The 23960-nt window shown below is 39.9% G+C and overlaps 1 protein-coding gene across 3 annotated transcripts in view; it reads right to left on the bottom strand.

The window, feature by feature from the left end:
- ITGA9 (integrin subunit alpha 9) overlaps window positions 1-23960 on the bottom strand; it is a 5160704-nt gene that overhangs the window by 3576409 nt on the left and 1560335 nt on the right. For all 3 annotated transcript variants that reach the window (XM_044065011.1, XM_044065010.1, XM_044065009.1), the window contains exon 11: window positions 5658-5752. In XM_044065011.1, the coding sequence (XP_043920946.1) occupies window positions 5658-5752 (95 nt within the window). The remainder of the gene's footprint in view (window positions 1-5657; window positions 5753-23960) is intronic.

The following is a 23960-nucleotide window of genomic DNA, read 5'->3' as shown; positions in this document are numbered from 1 at the left end:
GTCTCACTGATATTCAGCCAACCTTCGTCAACTTCTTTCACCATTGATCTTAGCTATGAGCCTGCTAATGCAGTGTTTTAATAATTAATCTCCTCCCTTATAGCATATAACCAGATAACATATATTTGTATTTAATTCCCTAGCCCGTAAATGTTTGCCATTGTTTCCTTATTGTCTCATTGTTAATGACTTGCCCCATTTGTATGTATACTGTACTCATTCTCACTCCATACACTTCTTTGGGGTTTTCAAGTGTTGCTTCTCAATAAACAGTCAAGTACTGTGCGACTATTAACTCTTGTCACTCAATGATTGAACAAGGTTTTAACTGCCAGTAAGTGCCAGGTCATGGCTGAAAAAGGTCGCTGTACCAGTCCCCCTACTCGATCAACAAAGTGATGAAAAAAACAGCTCAACAATCCCATTAAGTCATGAAGAAACCCATGACTCATAACCTGTACTTCTCACTGACTGCACAGTTTAACCCATTCATTCACATCTACTGAATACCACAAACAAAATTACTGCACATGCACTGCTGTAGAACATTAAAACCATAGCTCTTTCTTCACCATCAAAAAGGTGCTTCGCCAGTCCTTCCTTCCAATGGACCAATAGAAAATTAAAATCTATGATTAAAATTATATTTGAATCAATATTTCAATACATTATGACTGCTATCTAACTGGTTCCACACACCAACAAAGCTAGTTAAAACTCTACTACCATTCACTAACTGGTAACATCTGTTAATTTATCATAGCCAAAACTGGCAGTCAACATGCCTTGATATTTATTCTTGAAACAAATTATTTTAGCATAACCCTTAATATGACATTCCATAAGAAAAACTGAGTGCAGCATTACATTGCATTCCACGCTTTTTCAAAGAAAATCAAATGGCATTGATTCAAAAATATTAACTATTCTGAACGCTTCTATTGCCACATTAATTTAACACAAAGTTTTACATGATACTAATGTACTTTCATGTCAGAATACCTCTGCTATACATTTGTCATTTCAATTAAAATTTTTGGATGAATTTAATTAAACAACAGTCAGTATGATGAACAGTCAGTTAAAAGGCAGTAAATAAATAAACAAAGAAGCAAAGCATTATATTCCTCCTAGTTCCAAGTCCTTTATACAGTTTTACATAACTATTAACTTAAGAACTCTTCCATGATGAAGGAATCAGTGTCACGATTACCTGCACAGCCTAATCTCTACAGCGGGTACTAGCGTTACTCTACTGAGCCCTTCAAATTAAGTAATAAATATCTATCCTTGATGATAATAACCCTTTAAAAACTGTACTAAAGAACATACCTTGACTACTCAACATAATATTAATTAGCTTCATTACTGTTTTTAGATGGTATCAGTTCAGGCTTAAATGCATACCTTTTAAAACTTTTGTCATACACCAGGGTACATAATGCCTTTCCTCTAGGTCCTAGTCATTCTCACACACTTCCCATGAAGGCTACCACAAGCAGGGAACCAAGTGCACATCTTAATGACTGCTGTCTGCAAGATGTCTTTCCTCTGATAAGTGTCTGTATTGCACATCTGATAAGTGTCTGTATTGCACGGAGGAGGATTATCAGCCTCCAACCAGTGTGGTTAAGGCATTGTCATCTACTCACTCCCCTCCCGTCTTCCCCTGCCTGGCTGTACCACTGACAAAGACACTAATTTAACTTGAATGGCTGGGTTGTAGTAAGACCTTTATTCCTATGTGACACAGAGCCAGAAATATTAATTATTAATTTGCACTTTAAAGCTTGCAACATTTCTCCCTGGTTCTCCACTAAACATGGACAATGTCCAATTGGACTGTCAATGTTTTCAAAATAAAAATAAAAGTATACACTACTTGTACCACAATCTCTGAAATGTATCCCCTGCTTCATCAGTAACATTATCACACTCACTATCAGTTTCTGTTCTGTCCAATATATCATCCTCATCTTCCTGACATTCCTTTAACGCACTAGGCAGCTAAAAGTGTGCTTCTAATGGATACACAGCTTCTGAATGCTAAGCATGACTTGGTTTGAAATTCTTGCCTGTGAGATATCTTCACTAGCTATTAACTCATTAGTGACTTGTGCCATGTATTATGTTAGTGTAGATAACTGTCACTACAAAGCTTTAATGTTTCATTTAGCATTCTTTGTGTGTCCTGTGTTACATTATAGTAACAGTGTCCTGCATTGCACTGCACATATTATACTGTTCTCTGTCTCCTACACTTCAGTGCCAGTGAACTGTACTATGCCATGCATACTGTACTGTTCTCTTCCTCTTACACTTCAGTGCCAGTGGACTGTACTGTGCCATGCATACTGTACTGTTCTCTTCCTCTTACACTTCAGTGCCAGTGGACTGTACTGTGCCATGCAGACTGTACTGTTCTCTGTCTCTTACACTTCAGTGCCAGTGGACTGTACTATGCCATGCATACTGTACTGTTCTCTTCCTCTTACACTTCAGTGCCAGTGGACTGTACTGTGCCATGCATACTGTACTGTTCTCTTCCTCTTACACTTCAGTGCCAGTGGACTGTACTGTGCCATGCATACTGTACTGTTCTCTGTCTCTTACACTTCAGTGCCAGTGGACTGTACTGTGCCATGCATACTGTACTGTTCTCTGTCTCTTACACTTCAGTGCCAGTGGACTGTACTGTGCCATGCATACTGTACTGTTCTCTTCCTCTTACATTTCAGTGCCAGTGGACTGTACTGCGCCATACATACTGTACTGTTCTCTGTCTCCTACACTTCAGTGCCAGTGAACTGTACTGCGCCATACATACTGTACTGTTCTCTTCCTCTTACATTTCAGTGCCAGTGGACTGTACTGCGCCATGCATACTGTACTGTTCTCTTCCTCTTACATTTCAGTGCCAGTGGACTGTACTGCGCCATACATACTGTACTGTTCTCTGTCTCTTACACTTCAGTGCCAGTGGACTGTACTGTGCCATGCATACTGTACTGTTCTCTGCCTCTTACACTTCAGTGCCTGTGGATTGTACTGTTCTGTGCCTTGTATACTGTAGTGTTTTCTGCCTCTTATCGAGTTCTGTGATCATGCTAAAACAGATGCACAGCATGCATAAGGATCTTCAAATCGAACAATAAGTAAATATAATTCTGCAAATAATTTATCACAAACAATGGGAATAAACACATGTGCATAAGTAAATGTTTTGCGCAGCCTGGATTCTATGAAGCATTTTAGTTCTACTGTTTGATCTACTTTGATTGTACTTTAAGAAATTATCCAAAAAAGAAGTACAGGAGCAAACCAAGGCTGGCAACAAAAATCAGCATAAATCAAGCAGTCACTGAGGGTTATTCAAGCAGCAGAAATAAATGCTAGTTCAAACAATGACTAAATCCGTGCCAAAGACAAGTAAAATCCAAGCTGTTTTATTGGTAAGCACTTTCACCCTGTAAGGGCTTTGTCAAACCATAAGAAACAAACATTGAATAAAATCAAGTCACATTTTATAAGGAAATAGGGCTGACATCACTTCCTATTCCTGATTGAAACTTTTCAGTATGCAAAAACAATACATATATATAAAAATGTATATAAAAAAACTATATTTTATATATATATATATATATATATATAAACTATATATATATATATATATATATATATATATATATATATATAAACAATACACATCTGTGTATAAAGGCAAATATAAAACAATTGTTAACATTCTAAAATATGTATGTTTATCTCACAGTGAGTCTCCTATTCTTAAGAACAGGTTTCAACGGAATTTTGTCATTCAGACCTGGTCTCCGTTCTGCTCTTAGTCTGATAATCCATTTTAATTCCAGTGTTTCAATGTAATTGCATATATCCCCCTCTCCTAACACTGGGTTCATTGATCTGTATAACTAAGAATACAAATGAATGTGTATTGTCACTGTCTATAATGTGTTTAGAAAGTGCACTGCGTGGAGACAGTGTACGAATGTGATAAAGGTGTTCTCTTACTCTATCCCGTAGGCGTCTGTCTGTCTTATCTACGTAGAATGCTTGACAAGCAGTGCACTTAGCTAAATAAATGACATGTGATGTATTGCAATTAGCACTGAGTTGAAACCTGAAACAATAGGAAGTAACTGGGTGAATGAACTGGGAACTGGTATCTACAAATTTGCAAAAATTACAACAATTTCACGGAACAGTACTCACAATATTGTTCAAACACTCATTAGGCTGTGTAGATAGGCAAGGGTAACAAAGTAATCTATGTAGGTTAGACTTGTTCCTATATCTAAAATAAGGCTCCTCACCAACAATGTCTTTGAGTTGTGAATCAAGTAAGAGTAGATTCCAATTCTTGTTCAAAACCTCTATTATACAGTTTATATCTTGCATATAACGAACAGAAAATCTGACTGGTGGATTCCTAACTTCAGGACATATATCAGGGACATTCTCATCTGGATATGGTTGTGAGAAATATGGTCTAGCAATACCATTCCTCAGCTCCAAAACAACTTCAAAGTGGGAGATGATCTCATCTGGCCTATATGCTCTTTGTAGAAGTCTGTTGTTTAAGTCTGACAATTCTTGTAAGAAGTTATCATAATTTGGATTCATCCTGGATGCTCTTATCGCCTGTCCCCTTATCAAGTTCTTATAAATGTAATTGGGGTGCATGCTTTCCTGATATAACAGGGAGTTCCTATAATACGTTTTTCTAAAGACTCCAGTATTGAGCATCCCATTTGGCAGTCTGTCAACAAAAACATCCAAATATGTAATGCAATTAATCAAACTCTCAATAGAAAAGTTCAAAAAAATGGTTAAACTATTAATCTCTTTATAGAAGTCATCCAGGGCTTTGTCTGTACCAGTCCACGGGAGGAAAAGATCATCAACAAAACATGCACAGAAAACAACATGTTTCTTGAAACTATCTAGGACAAACAACTTATTACGCTCCCAGTCCAGCATGACAAGATTGGCACATGAATTGCCCATAGCCACGCCATCCTTGTGAATATAGGCTACCTCATTAAAAAGAATAGGAGACTCACTGTGAGATAAACATACATATTTTAGAATGTTAAATGTTTTATATTTGCCTTTATACACAGATGTGTATTTTTTATATATATATATTGTTTATATATATAGTTTTTTATAGACATTTTTTATATATATGTATTGTTTTTGAATACTGAAAAGTTTCAATCAGGAATAGGAAGTGATGTCAGCCCTATTTCCTTATAAAATGTGACTTGATTTTATTCAGTGTTTGTTTCTTATGGTTTGACAAAGCCCTTACAGGGTGAAAGCGCTTACCAATAGAACAGCTTGGATTTTACTTGTCTTTGGCATGGATTCAGTCACTGTTTGAACTAGCATTTATTTCTGCTGCTTGAATAAACCTCAGTGACTGCTGGATTTATGCTGATTTTTGTTGCCGGCCTTGGTTTGCTCCTGTACTTCTTTTTTGGATCATTTATTTTATTAGTAACAGGAGCATTTGGACCGTGATAACACTTACTCTTATAGTACTTTAAGAAATGGTTATATTATGACAGTACAGAGATGTAGACATACAAATATAAAACTATGGCCAGTTTCCAATAATTGTCAATAATTACCATAGAATAGCATGCGACTATCCCTCCTGCATCTCCATGGTAGATGTATATGGCACCTGTGAAGTCATCTTCTTTAGGAGCACCAACAGCAACGTCTACAGTTTGGAAAGAAAAACAAAGATCATTTTAATGATGGACTATTATCACAATCAAGTCTTAAATCTTTGCTTAAGATATAAAGTTATACACCCCCCCCAAAGGTTTCTAATGATATCAGCACACATCTTGATTATGTAGAAAAGCTGCAAAAAGAATGTGTTAATAGTGTTTAGTGCCATTAATATATTCCTTCAAATACTCCTACCTGCAGACCAGATCAGTGTTGGTAGGGTTAGACTTTCACTCGCAATGCTAATGACCTAGGATCACATAAGTCTTAGGAGTTACTCAGACACTGCAGTGAAAGGATGAACAGAATACTCAGCATAGCTCATTTCCTTCTATGGAGGCTAGCTCAAGGCAAAAGCCAGCAAAACACCAATGACTTCTAGTACACTCTACCTCTGTGGAAAGTCAGCAAGACTCACTATAATAGTTATATATATGCATCTTTGCTTGCACTGAAAAACAAACAAAGCTAAAGGATGGCAGTCTCCCAACAGAGCTACACAGTCACTAAGCTGTCGCTTTTCAACACACTAAAACCTAAAATCATTGGATGGCTAGTAAAATCCTTCAAAATGGCTATTAACCACCATCACATGTGGTTAAAACAACCAGGTACACTACACAGAGTAAAAACGTACCTCACTGACACAGCAAGAAAACATACAGCCTTCACTTTCTCGTTGACATTTCTCCTCTATGCCGCCCCCAAACTTCATTGACCTTTGCATCTCACAATTGTCCAAACTTGGACAAAGTTATAATAAAATATCCAAATTTTCAGTAAACTATAACAATAAAACATGCCACTATCTGGCACTCGGAGTATTTTACTGCTTAGGACTACCATATCACCTAGCTCTTTCTCAGCTAAATATAAAACACAGACTTCTCTCGTCAGCCAGAAAACTGAACAGTTCTTAACTTAATACAATACTACTCCACCAACAGAACTTTATGCTCTAGAGAAAAATCACTAATTACTAAAGCCAAATCTCCTAATACTGTGGGTGACTCTATATTCAAGTAGTGTCGCGACACTATGGAACCACCTTCCACTACCATGGAAATCCATTCATAATGTAAGTAAGAAATAAAGCCCAGCAGGGTGTGTGTTGTGTAATTCACGCCCATGGATGTTATGAGGCCTGATGCTGCAGGTCTCTACACCCCTGGAAGGGGGATAATTGCACATTAACACACACCCTGGAGGGCGTTACTGCACTTAGAGAATGATCTCTCTGTAAAATTTATTTACTCTTTGTAAGTTTTACTTACTTTTTTTTTTAAGTACTATATTATTTTTTATATATATTTTTGATGGAAAATGGTTCCTTAGCCTAATGTTTCAAACTTTCTGTAGTATATGTTAATGGCATTGGAAGAAGTATTTTACATCAAAAATATATAAAAAAAACTAATATAGTACTTAAAAATAAATAAGTAAAACAAAACAATTTTACAGAAACTCCATTCCCTCTCTCATACAGTCTCTTCTGCATTCAATCTACACTTGCATTCATTCAAACAAGCATAACTTTCAGTCTCTTAGCACAAAAAGTATGGACAAAGCCAAACATAATGGGGGACAAAGCTCTAAAAATATGGACAAATTTTAAATATTGCTCTTAGAAAGTTGCTAGAATAAAAGGTCTTGTATTACAATGCATTTTCTGAAAGATATAAAGCCTGAAACTCAAATGCCTGTCATTATTTAGTGAATTCACTCCTCACTGATTTGCCACAAAACTTCAGAAAACCACAAATGTTATGAGGAATAGACAAAAATATGTGGCAAAAATCTGGATATTCAGCATAAATTTGGACAGTTGAGAGCTATGCACACAAGACCGTTGTCTCTCTCTCTCTATCTCTCAATCTTACATGCACACTGTCTCCTTGCTTTCATACATGCATTTACTCACACCAAGACGGCTCTCACTCTCTCTCTCGACCTCTGTCACACAGTCTCCTCTGCTTTCATACACGCATCAACTCACACAAGATTGCTCTCTCTCTCGAGTTCTCACACACACACACACACACACACACACACACACACACACACACAGACTCTTCTGCTTTCACACACACGTTAACTCAAACATGATCGCTCTCACTCGCTCGATCTCTCACACACAGTCCCTTCTGCTTTCATGCATGCATTAACTCACACGTGCAGACAAAAGCATAAACACATACATACACACGCACAGTTTTTTTCTGTTTGTTTATTTTGTAGACTTGCTAAACAGCAAAAATACTGCTTAGCAAGTGTAAAGTAATAGCGGACATTAGTTATTTTGCAGTCCGAGCTCCACGGCAGTTTGATATACTGCAGTGAAGCGGTGGACTCATTTTTCAGTGGGCATTACTTGTACTGTTCTGTACTGTACTGTACTTGTAATGTTCATTCTCCAGTCAGGATGCTGATGTACAATTTGCCCATTCTCTAAACTTATTTGAAGCCCAACTAAAACTTTCCCTGTCAAATCAATGGATCTGCTTTTGTGTATCTCCAGGATAAATGTCACTATAATCATCAGCTTACCATACTCAAAACAATTTTTCTTCACTCAGAATCCTATAACCCACAACCAGTCTTCACAATACCTGAATAGTTTTATAGGCCCTTTGAAGGACATTGTAATCCTAGCCAGTTTCCTTTTTTTCTATTCAAATTAACCTAGCCCATTTGGTTACAGATTGGCCTTTACCCATCCTGTGGTCGATAATTACATATTAACCCTAATGAGAATAACTGGGATCATACCACAGGAAATTTCAGGGCACACATACATGGAATAAAGTATTTAGTAGCTGCATCTGTCCGTTAGCAGTACAGAAGGACTGTCCCTGTTTTTTTTTTTTTTTTTTTTTTGTTTCCTATTGCTATAATATGGATAGGGATGGACTTTTGAACTTTTTTTTCACTAACATCTGCTAGCCATATACATAGTTTTGTGACACTGCTCACCACCCCACCTCCATACTTCTGATATAAACCTTATGGCAGACATATATATATATATATATATATATATATATATACATATATATATACATATATAATATATATATAGGTATATATGTGTGTGTTATATATATGTCTCTCTCAACCTCTGAACTACATTGTTAACATATTCTGCCCCACTGAATTCCCTCCATCACTTCCACTTCCTTGAATTTTTAACCACTAATCACAACATCTAGTTTAACAAACCCCTAAGTCACCTCTTGAAATACTCAGAGTTCAACATATTTTAAATACACAGGTATCTTTTATACTATAAAAGTGTCCTTAATTTCATATGAATGTAATCTGATTAGCAAATATATGTGTAATTATTAATGTATATTACTTAATGTCATTTCATGTTATTGCTGAAAAGCATTCAAACATGTTTGTGACAAGTTAGACCTTTTCTCCCTGGGCTACCTCTGACAAAGTTTTTTTTTTCACTAAACTGACTCCCTGATAAATAAAAGCAAAATAAAATAAAGTCTCTGATTCTATCTCCAATGGTGGATGGAGTTCCCACTATGGTGGGGTAACTGCGTGCACCTCAATCATACAGGCTAGACTACAACAATGGCTGACTGGATGTCAAGGTTCTGGTTCAGGAATTATAACAGTGGGTGCTCCTAGACAGGGCTCAAATATTGTATACATGACAGATGTAATACATCTTGGCAGCTTGTTGTACTGATTAAATATGAACAGAGTTGTAGACAACTAAAAAACACAGTAAAAAGTGCAGTGACACAATATCTCCTCAATCCATTCAGACAAAAGTACTAGATTAGCTACATATAAAGTGATTATACGTCTGAAACATTTATCTGTTGATTTCTTTTCAGGATTTCTTGCATGTCTCTTCCCATGTCCAGTATCACTTTTTTTGCTTTCTTCTGTGTTCCCAACACCATAACAACAGGTCAGCTTGTCTTTTAAATCAAGGCGGTCAGCCAAGACTCTAGTAGCCTGTCATAACGTAGGTGGTGGCTCTAATGCAGATCAGCAACACTGCTTTGTCATGAAACACAGACTCGGGCTATATTTAATACACCGACAACAAAGAAGAGATGCCTCACTTTGACGGTACCTGCACTTGCCCCTGATTCTCCTATGTATTCTCCTTCAATTGCACCTCCAGCCCTACCAAATTTTGTCAAAGTAACAGAAACTCTAACTATAGCCTCATCTTCTTCATGGAAAAGACTAAGGCACCTGCCTGGCTTTCTGATGCCCTTGGACAATAGGAAATGTTATTGCTGGAACTGCTGAATATTAGCAATCATAACACCATTTAAATTATCACAGTAAAAGTAATGTAATTTGGCTTTTCTCGGTTAGAGGTCGCCACAGCGGAACTCCGGTCCGCTCATGATTAGCAGTGGATTTTTACGGTGCCGAGTTGCCAGCCCAACCCCCAACCTTCAAAGAAAGCACACCCATTCATGCATGCACCTACCTGCATGTCTTTAAACATCACTCAACCGCAGGGAGGACATGCAGACTCCACATAAAAGGCGCTCCAGCTGAGAATCGAATGGAAGAACCTCTTGCTGTGAGGCAACAACGCTATGCTACAGAAAATCAAGCATGAACCCTGAACATGTACTTTTTTCCCTGAAATGTAATACCTAAAATCCCTACTATATTAGTAAGTTATTTTTGTTGCTTAGAAATCAATTGATTTGCTTTATCAAGCAGCTGAAATTATTTGGTGGAATTCCTCGGTGTGATAGCATTAAGTATTACAGACCAATTAATTCATTAAAATCCACACATCTGGCAACAGTATTTTTGATCTTGTGATCCATAATACCAAAAGATGGTTCAGAGTATTCTCTTGACCCCTGGGCATAATGGCTAACTCTGAAATCACATTAAGTGCAATATTTTCTCACAGTGTCATCCCTAATGGATGCTCATCAGAAGGTTGACTAACAAAATTAGACAAGACTAGACAGTATAAATTGGGAGAATATTGTGTCACAAAGTGATGTGGAGGGAAAAGGACCTTCTGAAATTAAAATACCATGAACCTGAACAGAAACTCACAAAGGCAAAAAGTAAGCCAAATTCTAAATTGCACAAGACACCTCAGAAGAATAAATGTTTACATAAGCTCCTTTTGTAAAAGAGATGCCAAACTCTGGTTTATAAACTATTTGTAACATGCAAGGTTTTATCTTACTAAAAAGTTTAGATATTTAAAGTGTGCCATAAGAAAGCCCTGATAAGAGTATGAAATAGACCTTCACAAAAAAGACAAAAATCATTCTTTACATATGTTAACAGTAGATCATCAGGCAAACATAATATTGGTCCTTTGTTCTTAAATGACAACTATGTCATAAATTATAAACTTATGGCACATGCAACAAACACACATTTTAGTATATCATCATCATCACTATCAACCCCCCTTTTTCCCATTTTTTATATGGGTTGGGATGTTGTGTCAACTGCTGCTACCTCCCTCTCTGTATTCAGTACCACTCTCTTACCTTCTTTGACAGTCATGACTGACTGTCGCAACCCTTCTCTCACACAATTCATCCATCTCTTTGCTGGATGCCCTTATTTCCTGTTACCTTCTTCCTCTCTGTCCCAAATGTTTTCACCAGATTGTCTTCTGCTTTACTGCAAATGTGCCTGAACCTCCGTAATCTATTGCGCTATCCATCATCTGTAATACCCAGAAGGAGAGTTGCTGAATGATTAAAGAGACAGTAAGGAAACCACCAGTATATTTTAAAAGATTTGATGAGGCAGTGACAGCAAAGGATGAAAAATGGGTCAGCCTTCAGGTTGCTGCCAAATCATCACAAAGTTCAAGGATTATTGGGGATGGTACTCAAGGGTTAGTTCTACATGGGCAGGTGTATGGCTATGGCCTGTTTCTTCCCTTGTGCCACATTTGAAACATTCAGTACCTTCTTGCATACGGTAGTTGATAACAAAATTGTGCATTACATGGATTATTTTCTGTTTGTGAGGAAGAAAGACACAGTGGAATATCAACGAACAGCTGAAGTTTTTTCCCAACTGTGTAAAGAACTAGGGATCTTGCTAGTAGTAGACAGAGTGTTAGTACCAACCAATATGTTTTCAATCATAAGTACTGAAATTGACAGTGCAGAGGGTTTATGCAGACTGTCAAGTGACAAGGTGCAAAAATTGTGCACAGGGTTGGATTTGGTGTTGTGGCAACAAGAAATGCCACTTAAACAACTGCAAGAATTAAGCAGCTTAATGAACTTTACAAATAGGGCAGCTCTTTCCTAAAGCATTTGGCTGCCAAGAAGTCAGGTTTACATGAAACTGTACCACAGGGTTAGGATTTACTTGGATATGAGCTGGGATCTCAAGGTATGATACATTTAAGGATTTCAATGAGGTGGCAATACGGCAGGATATGCTACATCAAGATCCTCTGAGAATCTTTATGAATGCTGCTGGAGCATTGGCTTTGAGGTCTGTTTCTCTGGGCATTTGGTCAATGAGGCATGGTCACAGGTCATTGGAGACAGGGAAGAAGCATTGATTGCAAAGCTGGAGATCTTCCCAATGGTAGTGTCCTTAGAATTGTAGGGAGAACATATAACAAACTGGTTGCTGATGAGAGACTTCACTCATACAAGCTAATGCTGACTACCTCTATCAAAGCATTGCATGTACCAGCTTTAGAGAACCACAATGACAGATTTCCCTTCTCATTTACAGTGGGCCCATTTCAACAGGCAGGCTCCAAATGCAACTCCAGTTCCAGATCACGTAACAGGCCACTTTTACAGACCATATGGGTGAACAAGAATGGTGACTAATGAGACTTCCCTCAGTGCAAAACCAGGGTACTGCATGATAAGGGTATACAACATCTTCTTACAACTTAAAACAAACAAAAACTGTGTACAAAAATATTCACATATTTGCTAAAGTATCATTTTTATGGGAATAGTCACATTTTTTTTTTGCTGTCTATTTTTCAGGTAGTCATAGTATTATTTGCATTTGGTAAAGAAGTATTTTAAGAAGAGGGAGGAGCATAGGATGACATACAAGAGTGGGAGAAGATGCATACAGATCGACTATATCCAATGCAGGAGGGCCAGTCTGAAGGAGACTGGAGACTGTAAAGTGGTGACAGGGGAAAGTGTAGTTAGGCAGCATTAAATGGTGGTCTGTAGGATGACGTTGGTGATCAAGAAGAGGAGGACAAGTGCGAGAGTAGTGCCAAGGATCAAATGGTGGAAGTTGAAAAAGGGTGATTGTGAGGTGGAGTTCAGGGAAGAGTTAAAACAGGCAATGGGGAGGCAGTGAAGAGTTACCGAATAGCTGGATAACTACAGCAGAGACAGTAAGGGAGACAGTTAGAAAGGTGCTTAGTGCGACATCTGGAAAGAGAAAGGAGGACAGAGACCCAGTGGTGGAATGAGGAAGTACAGGAGAGTATACAGAGGAAGAGGCTGGTGAAGAAGAAGTGGGATTGTCAGAGAGATGAAGAAAGTACACAGAAGTATAAGGAGATGAGGAGCATGGCAAAGACAGGTGGCGAAGGCTAAGGAGAAGGCATATGGAGAGTTGTATGAAAGGCTGAACACTAAAGAGGGAGAAAAGGACCTGTACCGATGGGCTAGACAGAGGGACTGAGCTGGGAAAGATGTGCAGCGGGTGAGGGTGATAAAGGATAGTGAGGGAAATGTACTCACAAGTGAGGAGTGTGTGTTGAGCAAATGGAAAGAGTACTTTGAGGGGCTAATGAATGAAGAGAGTGAGAGAGAGAGAGAGAGAAGGTTGGATGATGTGGCCATAGTAAATCAGGAAGTGAAACAAATTAGCAAGGAGGAAGTAAGGACAGCTATGACGAGGATGAAGAAAGGAAAGGCTGCTGGTCCAGATGACATACCAGTGGAAGCATGGAGGTACTTAGGAGAAATGGCAGTGGAGTTTTTAACCAGATTGTTTAATGAAATCTTGGAAAGTCAGAGGATGCCTGAGGAGTGGAAAAACTGTTTTGTTACCTGTTGTTAACAATAAGGTTGATGTGCAGAGCTGCAGTAACTACAGAGGGATAAAACGGATCAGTCATAGCTTGAAGTTATGGGAAAGAGTAGTGGAAGCTCGGTTAAGAAGGGAGGTGATGATTAGTGAGCAGCAGTATGGGTTCATGCTGGGAAAGAGCACTAGAGATGTGATGTTTGCTCTGAGAATGTTGATGGAGAAGTACAGAGAAGGTCAGAAGGAGTTGCATTTTGTCTTTGTGGACTTGGAGAAAGCAGGGTGCCTAGAGAGGAGTTGTGGTATTGTATGAGGAAGTCAGAAGTGGCAGAGAAGTACGTAAGAGTGGTACAGGATATGTATGAGGGTAGTGTGACAGTGGTGAGGTCTGCAGTGGGAGTGACAGATCCGTTTAAGGTGGAGGTGGGATTACATCAAGGATAAGCTCTGAGCCCTTTCATATTTACAGTGGTGATGGATAGGTTGCAGACGAGATCAGACAGGAGGCCCCATGGACTATGATGCTTGCAGATGACATTGTGATCTGTAGTGAGAGTAGCGCGACCAGGTTGGGGAGACCCTGGAGAGATGGAGATATGTTCTAGAGAGGAGAGGAGTGAAGGCCAGCAGGACTAAGACAGAATATATGTGTGTGAATGACAGGGAGGATAGAAGAATGGTGAGGATGCAGGGAGTAGAGTTGGTGAAGGTGGAAGAGTTTAAATACTTGGGCTCAACAGTTCACATTAATGGTGACTTCGGAAGAGAGGTGAAGAAAAGAGTACAGGCAGGGTGGAATGGGTGGAGAAGTGTGTCAGGAGTGATTTGTGACAGATGGGTGAAAGGGAAGGTCTACAACAAGGTAGCGAGACCAGCTATGTTGTATGGGTTGGAGACGGTGGCACTGACAAAAAGGCAGGTGTCAGAGCTGGAAGCGGCAGAGTTAAACATGTTACGACTTGCACTGGGTGTGACAAGGATGGACAGGATTAGGAATCAGTATATTAGAGGGTCAGCTCAGGTTGGACGGTTTGGAGACAAAGTCAGAGAGGCAAGATTGCGTTGGTTTGGACATGTGCTGAAGAGGGATGCCGGGTATATTAGGAAAAGTATACTAAGGATGGAGCTGCCAGGTAAGAGGAAAAGAGGAAGGCCTAAGATAAGGTTTGTGGATGTGGTGAGAGAGGACATGCAGGTGGTTGGTGTGACCGAGCAAGATGCAGAGGACAGGAAAAAATGGAAACAGATGATCCGCTGTGGCAACCCCTAATGGGAACAGCCAATAGGGATGAAGAAGATAGTATGCTTTGCATTTGCAGTTTTGGATACTTTCTTAAAATTATGTTAGCTTTTGGGTGGGAAGCAGCATGCCCATATCACAGCACCAGATTACAGTTTAAATGCTAGTCATGAAGGGCTTGGGTTGGACTCCAGGAAGGTAGAAGTTTTTTCACTGGCAATGAACTTGTTCAATTAAGCAATGGATCAGTGTGATTTGACAAAGTCATTTCAGGTGTGTGTACTATGTTTAGGGGTTGGGGAAGGAATGTCCAAGTACGCTGAAGAAGTGGGAGTGGCAGATCCATTTAAGGTGGAGGTGGGATTACATCAAGGATAAGCTCTGACCAAAAGTAGCATGAGATACTATGGGAAGCTGTCCTAAGAGTGTGCATTGTTCCATATGATGCTTTATTATTCACAACCTGTATTTCATGGCCTTTTATGGGGCATTTAGATGGTCTGAGCTTATAGAAGAGTTAAGTCCATTGTGCTGCCACTGGAGCATGTTCACATGTTTGAAAGGGGTGTTTGGGTAAATGTAGCAAGCAACAAAATGGATCACGAGCTGGAGGTGCAATGGGTACGGCTTCATACCCTGGCAGGCTTTTACATGGATTTGGCAGAAGTGCTGGGTGAGTTCTAGCACAATGAAGCACACAACCAGGATTGTTCTTCTGCCACCAATAGGGGATCCACTAAAGAAATATCAACTGAGGGGCAAACTTCAGAAAACAGTGTAGTTGAGCATTTCAGAAGGGGTGGCTTCTTATGCAACTCCCCACGGTAGGGGCATCATAAGACGATATGGACAAGATGGGCAAGTGGACGTCCAACACATACAAAGCATGTGAAACATTTTTGCAAGTTTGGAAAATACTTCAAATTCCACAGTAAGAGGGCTTACTGTGGAAGTAAAGAGTTAGTATATATTGCAAAGTGGTTTGCATGCTCTAGTTTTTTTATCTAGATAAACAGAAATTACTCTGAGATAATGGATCAATGAACATGGGTATGACATCAAAAGAAAGAACACCAATAATGCTTTGTTTAAACATAGTGAGTAATTTGAGAATTTTACATTAAGTATCTTAGAAAAAGTAGTTCATCAAGTGAGAGGTGACACTTGGAGAAACAGACTAGATTGTAAGGAGATGTCCTATATCACTGCTACAGTATTCCTTAAATAAGGGATGTCTTGCACTAGGCAGCCCATCGCTCAGCCAGTATAGATATCTTGTTTGAGCCTTATGTCACATTTACACTCCCTGCACAGAATACAGGGTATAAAAGGGGTGTATAGACACAGTCAACTGGATCTACTTATGCCGCTAGTTTGAATGCAGTTGTTGCCAGTTGGTTTGAAAATTTGTTGCTGTACTCAATATTTATCAACACCAGATAAGTGCCCAGTTGGAGTTATTTTTGTTTTTATTTTTACATTTACTTTCTTGGTCTTGTATTTTTTATCAATACCTAGAATTCATGTCATCCAAGAGGGAAAAATGTCATGAGGATGTCCTTTGAAGGCGCAATTTCTAGGATGATGGAATTCAAGTATGATTCTTCTCAAGAATCTGATATTCAAAAAAGGTATTATGAATTACTTCAGGTGGATACTCCTAAACTATTGTCAGTCCCTCCTGTGTTGGCTGCCTTGTTAGATACTTCATTGCTACTTCCAAGTCTCCTAATTCTCAGCCTCCCACTCCTAAGAAACCCGATAGGTTCTATAAGGTTCTTGAGGCTTATCTGTTTTTATTTAAATGTCCTCAGGCTGATCCTGTTGTGTTGTCAGTGTCTTGTGACAAACCTTCTAAACTTTTGGCTTCTTCCACACTTTTCTGTTCTGATAGGACAGTAAGGCACAGGAGAGGATTGGTAAGAAAATTTACACCACTTCTACTCTGATTTTAGGGCTATTAATTACCAGACCTATATGACCAGGTATGCTCTGGCTTTGGTAGCTCATCTTTGTCAGGTTATCTCTGCCCTTCCTGATTCTGATGGCAAATCCTCTGCCTTATCCTTTTTAGGGTCTGCTTCTCAAGTGGCTTGCCACTCTGTTAGGTGTAGATATGATGCTGCTGATGCCTCTTCTAGGGCTGTGGCTTTTGGGTCCATCTTGAGGTGTTATTATTGGCTTTATCTCCAGTCTCTTCTTGAGAATATATCAAGGCCAAGTTGTTGGATGCTCCTTTGGATAATACTGCTGCTGCTGACTTGCTTAAGTCTCTTCAAGAGAAAGACAAATTCTTGCAAGACCTTAAACATATTTCTGTCTCTCCTATCCCTAAGTTTCATATGAATTATCCTTCTAGATCTGCTTTTTTCGCAGGCAAGCCCCAGGCCTCGATGGGCAGGAAGAGTGGGAGGCGGGCCCCCCTGCTAAGACGTCTCAGATTTCTGTGGCCCAGAAGCCTCCACTATCTGATAAGCTTGCTTCTCTTTGACAATCCCCCCCCCCCCCCACACACACACACACACACACATTTAGACAAGCTTCCTTTGTCCCTTCTGCTCTCTCTTTGTCTTTCAAATTGGCATATCATCACTTCAGACTCTTGGGTTCTTTCTATCATCTGTCAGGGTTACTTCATTGAATGAAAATCTCTCCCTCCTTTTTCTGGGATTCCTCAACCTCCTTTAGAGCAACTTCCTCATTTCCTGGGGGTTCTAGGATCAATGGTGAATGAAAGGACCATTCAACTTGTCCCCCTTCCCAAGTGGGATGGGGTTTTTATTCCAGGATGTTCCTGGTTTCTCACAAGGAGGGCACTTGGAGACATATTTTGAATCTCTCCCAGCTCTACACCTTTCCCAGAATCACTTCTTTTTGGATGCTTACTCTTCAAACTCTGTTTCCTCTTTTATTACCCTGAGGCTTTTCTGGTGTACTTGGATCTGAAAAATGCTTGCCTTCATATCCCTATTCACCTTCTCTTCAGGAAGTTTTTACATTTCTCTTGTGTCTTCCTCTTATTTTCAGTTCTCTGTTTTCCCATTTTTCCTCCCTGCTGCCACAACAGTATACACAAAATGCCTAGCTACTGTCATTGCCTTCTGCAGGCTCCAAGGCATTAAGATTTTTCCTTATCTAGATGGCCTGTTGCTTCAGGTGCCTTCTTCCCAATTGGTTGTTGCAAGATCTGCAGTTACCAGCTCTCTTTTTCAATGTTTTTACTTTCAACTTCTAAAAGTCTGTTCTGACTCCCTCTCAGGATTATGTGCATCTGGGATGCAGGATTAAGACGGTGCCAAAGTGGGCCTCTCAGCTGCCTCCAGAGGTGTTGTCGCTGACAGGCTTCTTTCGGTCCCTTCTTCCCCTCACTGCACTGACAGCCAGGGAGTTTCTTTGGGCCCTTGGATTCATAGCCTCTTCTATGCTGATGTTTTCTCTTGCAAAACTACATATACGGAAGCTTCAATGGTACCTCTAGTTGTTTGGTTGCAACATTATCACTCTCTGAATTTAATTGTACCTCTCCTTCCATGTCTCAAGAAGAAATTCAACTGGTGAATCTGACATTCTGCTGTCAACCCGGGGCAGCCCTTTCAGCCTTCAGTCCCTTCTCAGGAGCTGTGCACCAATGCTTTGGACATGGGGTGGGGAGCATCTCTTTGTCACCCGAAAGTTCAGGGTCTTTGACCTCACCATCAGATGTCAGAACATAACATCAAAGAGATGAGGACTCTGACTGTGGCCTCTCAGGCTTTTCACCTCATGTTCTGTTTCTGGGGCCCCTTGAAGGTGTACACAGCCAACACTACAGTGATGTGGTGTGTCAACAAGTAGGGGGGTTATGAAATCTTACCTCTTCTGCAGGATGGTGCTTCAGGCTTGAGATGTGGATCTCAATTATCAGTTAACTGTTCAGTCAGTATACATTCTTTCAGAGCCCAATGTTGTGATGACAGAGTCTTTGAGCAGGTCTAAAATACAGAATCACAAATGGATGCTACACAGAGATGTTTCTGGACATTGTACATCGGTGGGATATTCCTCAGGTAGATCTTTTTGACTCCACTCTGAACAGGCAAATTCCTCTCTTTTTGTCCAGAGTGCCATGTCATCTGGCCTGAAAGACAGATGCCCTTTCCTTTCCTTGGAAGTTTCTTTATGCTTTCCATCCTCTTCCTCTGCTTCTAGGAGTACTGTAGAAAATTCAGCTAGACTCTCAAAAAATGTTGCTAGTTAGGTATTCAGGTATTTATAATTCGCAAAAGCGTGGTTTCATTCAACTGCACTTTCGCTTAAGTCAGTTCGGCTTTTTCAGTTTTGGAGAGGTGTAATTTCAATGAACAAAAGTAGACCTATATATATATATATATATATATATATATATATATATATATATACACGTATATATTTATAAAATTCATTTTTTAAGCATAAGGTTCAAGCAAATGGAGAATGTGGAGAACGTCTAAAGTGGAGTGGCTGGGGAAGTACAAAGCATCACTCCATACAGAGGACAGCAACCTCTACTTGCATCCATCTGGAAAGCTTCCCAGTAACTCAAGAGCTCTTTTGTTAAGACTTAACCAGCTGTGTGGTCCAAGGAAAATCACTTAAGCCATGTCACTGTCATGGACATACTATGTGACAATGTGGCCAACACTGGGGAGTATTCAAAGAAACCCCTGTCTGAAGTCTGATTCCACACTTCCGCAGAGTGCTACCAAATTAAGAATAGTTTATAAATCTTAACAATACTATGAGGTGTGGAGTCCACAAGAGAAGGAACATGGATCTCCCAGCCTGATGGGGAGAATGTGACTACCACAACTTTATGCCTTCTGACTGCTGAAACAGCAGCAGGTGGTACGGACCATCATTCTGTAACTGGTAAACAGTTCACACATGTACTTCAACGGAACCCTGGAGGTTTGTACTCAAACTTCCAATGACTGTACCCTGAATGTTTTGAGAAAATCAAATTATGTCCACACATTTCAAACAAATGCTCATATCTCTGGAACCATAAGGGTTACTAAAGAAATGGCAAACTGTTCACCACAAACAAATCATTACAGCAGTAGTGTCCATTAGATTTGAGGTCAATGTTCTGAACTGTATTTCATAAGTCACAATAAACACAGTAAATATTACATTCATAATATTTTGCAAACAACTTACAGTTTCTCAGTAACCACTCAAGCTATACACGTACTGTCAACAGCATTTTGTTTGTCACTCTGTAACCTTTCATAAGAGGTTAAGAAATTATGTCGGTGTTACTTGGGTTTGAGACAATTAGAAAAATAAAATTATTATAATATAAAAAAATATACGAACAACAATTAACATCTCTTTAGCAGCAGTAGACAAATGTCAATCATCAATGCAATTCTGTTACCCATCATGTAAGATCACAAATGAAATCTTTCAAAAGCTAGCATGTAAGCATAGTTTTGAAATTATTAACTTAAGTAAGAACAAATAATATCTGCCACCTAAAAGCATCAGTAGGATGCAAGTGCAAAAACACCTGGAGGTGTCAAAAGGCTGTAATGAGCTAACTCTTGAGCTGTCACTTCTAAAACCTCAGTCCAAATGGGGTCCATCTTACTGACACCTAGAAAAAGGCTGTTAAAGGGTCTCCATATGACAACTAGATAGTTCTCACTTGCAGGAATGAGAGCTTCTGAAAAGTCATAGCGAGAAGAGCATGGTTCTGAACAAACAAAAGCTTCTTGCAAAAAAAGGCGGACCCACATGCCAAAAGGTAAAACATAACAAACCATTGCCAAGAGAACAGTGAGGAAGCCTTAGGACATATATGAACTCATTTTCCAAGCGGCTGCAAGCACAGCCGTCATTTTCAACAGAGCCTAAGGATTGCCTAGGTGCCCTAACCTGCACCAATAACCACACTTTAACAGTGATGGCAGGGCTGCTGTAAGGAAGACCAATGCAGTATTTTGATATAAAAATTACTGAAGTGGAGCCTAGAAACTAGTGTCATAGACAGGGAAGATCTAAAATATGAGCAACTAGCTACTGCTTCAGACTGCTGAAGATAAAGCAAACCCTAAGACTGTAGGTATTCCACGATGGCCAGAAGAATGTGGCAGTATTCATACCCAGTGGAAGTACTATGGTTCAAAACCAGGCCTGGACTGCACCTATATACATGGCTGAAAAACTTCTACCTTTTGGGCCCTATGCAAGAAGAGAAAGTAGCCCTTAGCTATAGGGAGGGGGGTGCAAGCTACTGGTCTACAGAGAGCAATTCCAAAGCATATGGTAGAAAAAATCCTGGACCCAAACATGCTCTGACAGATACAATAACAAAAGACATTACTAATTGTGAAGCCTAATAAGGAATGGAATCCAAGTGAGGGACCTAACACTGGTCACCCTACAAAGAGGTAACATAGGGATTCCATCACTTCTTGGCTTTGGCCACCACAGTCAACACATGGACATTTTCTGGAGGACAATAAACCTCAAAGGCAACACAAGTTAATACCAAGCTACAGAACTGGAAGAAACCACAGTTGAGACCCCTGAACAGAAAAATGCAAAATATTCCTGGAATACCCACTCTCTAGGCCCTTACAGCAAGGAATAAAAAGGCTCAATGATGTGAAATGGAAGATAGCTTCAAAGAGAAGAAATAGATGCTACAGCCATCCCGGTCTGAAAGAAAAGAAGAGGAACCTTCCCTCATCACAGTCAAATGTAGACTTGCTACAAAAGCTCAAAGCTACAGATCCCTGTGGAAGAAGAGGGCCAAGAAATAGGACCACTAGGAAAAGGCACTTAGAACATCTGTCCTGCTGACTTCTGACAAGAGACTCTTCCACTGGGGTACACCAGACTAGCCACCCTCCAGAAAATTCAGATCAAAGCCTGTGCTACTACAAGAAGATCAGTTGAAGACCTTTAGTTAGTGCCTGGCCAAAACCGGGAGACAACAAGGAAGGGAAATTTGGCCTTCTGCCTACAGTGTTCATGAATTTACCACTTCCCCCATAGTAAGGAGCACTTCTCTGGTATTGATAAGCATCAAATCTTTCATCCTGGAACAGCAGAACGGTAGAAAGTGAAGAACTCCCCCAACAAAAAAAGTGAGTCCGTCTCCTACTAAGGAATCCACCAAGAATGGTTGCATGGTTAAAGAACAATCCTTTCTGAAAAAGAATATTAAACAAAAGCAGCCAAACTCATCTCCTGCGTGGACACCCTGAATTATGCCATTGAGTACATGCACACACACCAGAGCTTGCAGCCTTAGCCACAGCATCCACACAGCAGAGAAGACAGTACAGCTGGTGAAGATGCTACAGATTGTCAAGGAGTGAGTTACTATAAAAAAAAAAAAAACTCATATCTACCCACATTCTGTTTTTATTTTGTACAGCAGGACATTAATTCTCTATACTAATCTTCATAATAAGTGCCAGCATTGTGCCATAATCACAAAAGTACTGATGAAACAAGATGGAAAAACTCTGTGAATTATCTCTTTATCTTGGGAAATAAACATCAATAAAGCTTTTATTACCTTGTATAACATTCCCACTCCAGAAAGTACAGTTTTGTACCTACCATAAATGTAGATGTCCGATAGATATGCAACTGCAGTCCTGACATATGGGTTGTCCTGCCTCAGGCAGCCCTTCGGTCGGCCGGATTCCAAAGTCTGGGTCCAGCGTCGGCTGATGTCGCCTCTTCCTTGACATCAGAGCGGCTGGGGTATAAAAGCATCAGCAGACGCCATCTTCTTCAGTGTTTCTTGCCCCAGATGCCAGGTGCCCTCCAAGGAAGGCTAAATTTAGAGAATGGATAAAAAATCCAGACATGCACAACAGCAATAAACAGATACACCATAACAGATATCCCCAGCTGATTAGAAAAAGGGGGAATGGACCCAAAAAAGAGAATTACAGAGGGGTAGGAGGGAGGGAAAACCTGACTGCAGTTGCATATCTATTGGACATCTACATTTATGGTAGGTACAAAACTGTACTATGTCCTTCAAGAATGCAACTGCAGTCCTGACATATGGGTTGAATACCATAGCCAAGCTGGGGGTGGTAGGATCTAAGATAAGGATGGTGTAGCTAAAATGCCCTGCAGGACTGCAGAAGCAAAGCCTGCTCGGGATCTGGAATATAAAGGCAGGTTGTAATGTTTGGAAAATGTATGCACGGAGCTCCATGTAGCAGCTTCTAGAATGTCCTTTGTAGCCACCCCTCTTAGAAAGGCTGTGGAGGTGGCTGTAGCTCTGGAGTGTGGCCTGATATTGGCTGGCACACCTTTTCCATGGAAAGAGTAGCAGAATCTGATGCAGTTTCCAATCGATTTTGAAATTGTTTGTTTGGAAATTGCCTTTCCTTGTACTCCAGCAGCGTAAGCCACAAATAGTTGGTCAGACTTTCTGTTGGCCTTTGTTCTGTCCAAGTAGTAGCGCAATTGTCTGTGTATGTCCAAAGTGTGCAGAAGCTTCTCTCCTTTATTTTGAGGATTGGGAAAGAAAGTAGGCAGGTGAATTGCTTGATTTAGAGAAACCCTGGATACCACTTTTGGCATGAATGAAGGATTGGTTCTTAAAGAGACTCTGTCCTGATGGAAAATGAGAAATGGAGGTACTGCCATGAGGGCATGTATCTCCGAGACTCTTCTTGCTGAAGTAATTGCCAACAGGAAAACTGTTTTCCAGGAGAGAAATTGCAATTCTGAAGATGCTGCTGGCTCAAAAGGAGAAAGAGTTAAATTTTCCAAGACGAAGTTGAGGTCCCATGCAGGCACTGGTGGTTTTCTTGGAGGTTTGATATTCTTCATCCCTCTTAGAAACTGTCTTAGAAAAGGATGTGAAAACACAGGTGAATCACAGTTGCATTTTGCTGAAATTGCTGAAGCGTGTATTTTTATGGAAGAATATGAAAGGCCATTGTGA

Source organism: Protopterus annectens, chromosome 3.part0, assembly GCF_019279795.1.
Source record: "Protopterus annectens isolate FY-2018-M chromosome 3.part0, PAN1.0, whole genome shotgun sequence".
Classification (NCBI taxonomy): domain Eukaryota; kingdom Metazoa; phylum Chordata; order Ceratodontiformes; family Protopteridae; genus Protopterus; species Protopterus annectens.
The sequence above is the reverse complement of the archived record's forward strand: the minus strand, read 5'-3'. Positions and strand labels throughout refer to the sequence as shown.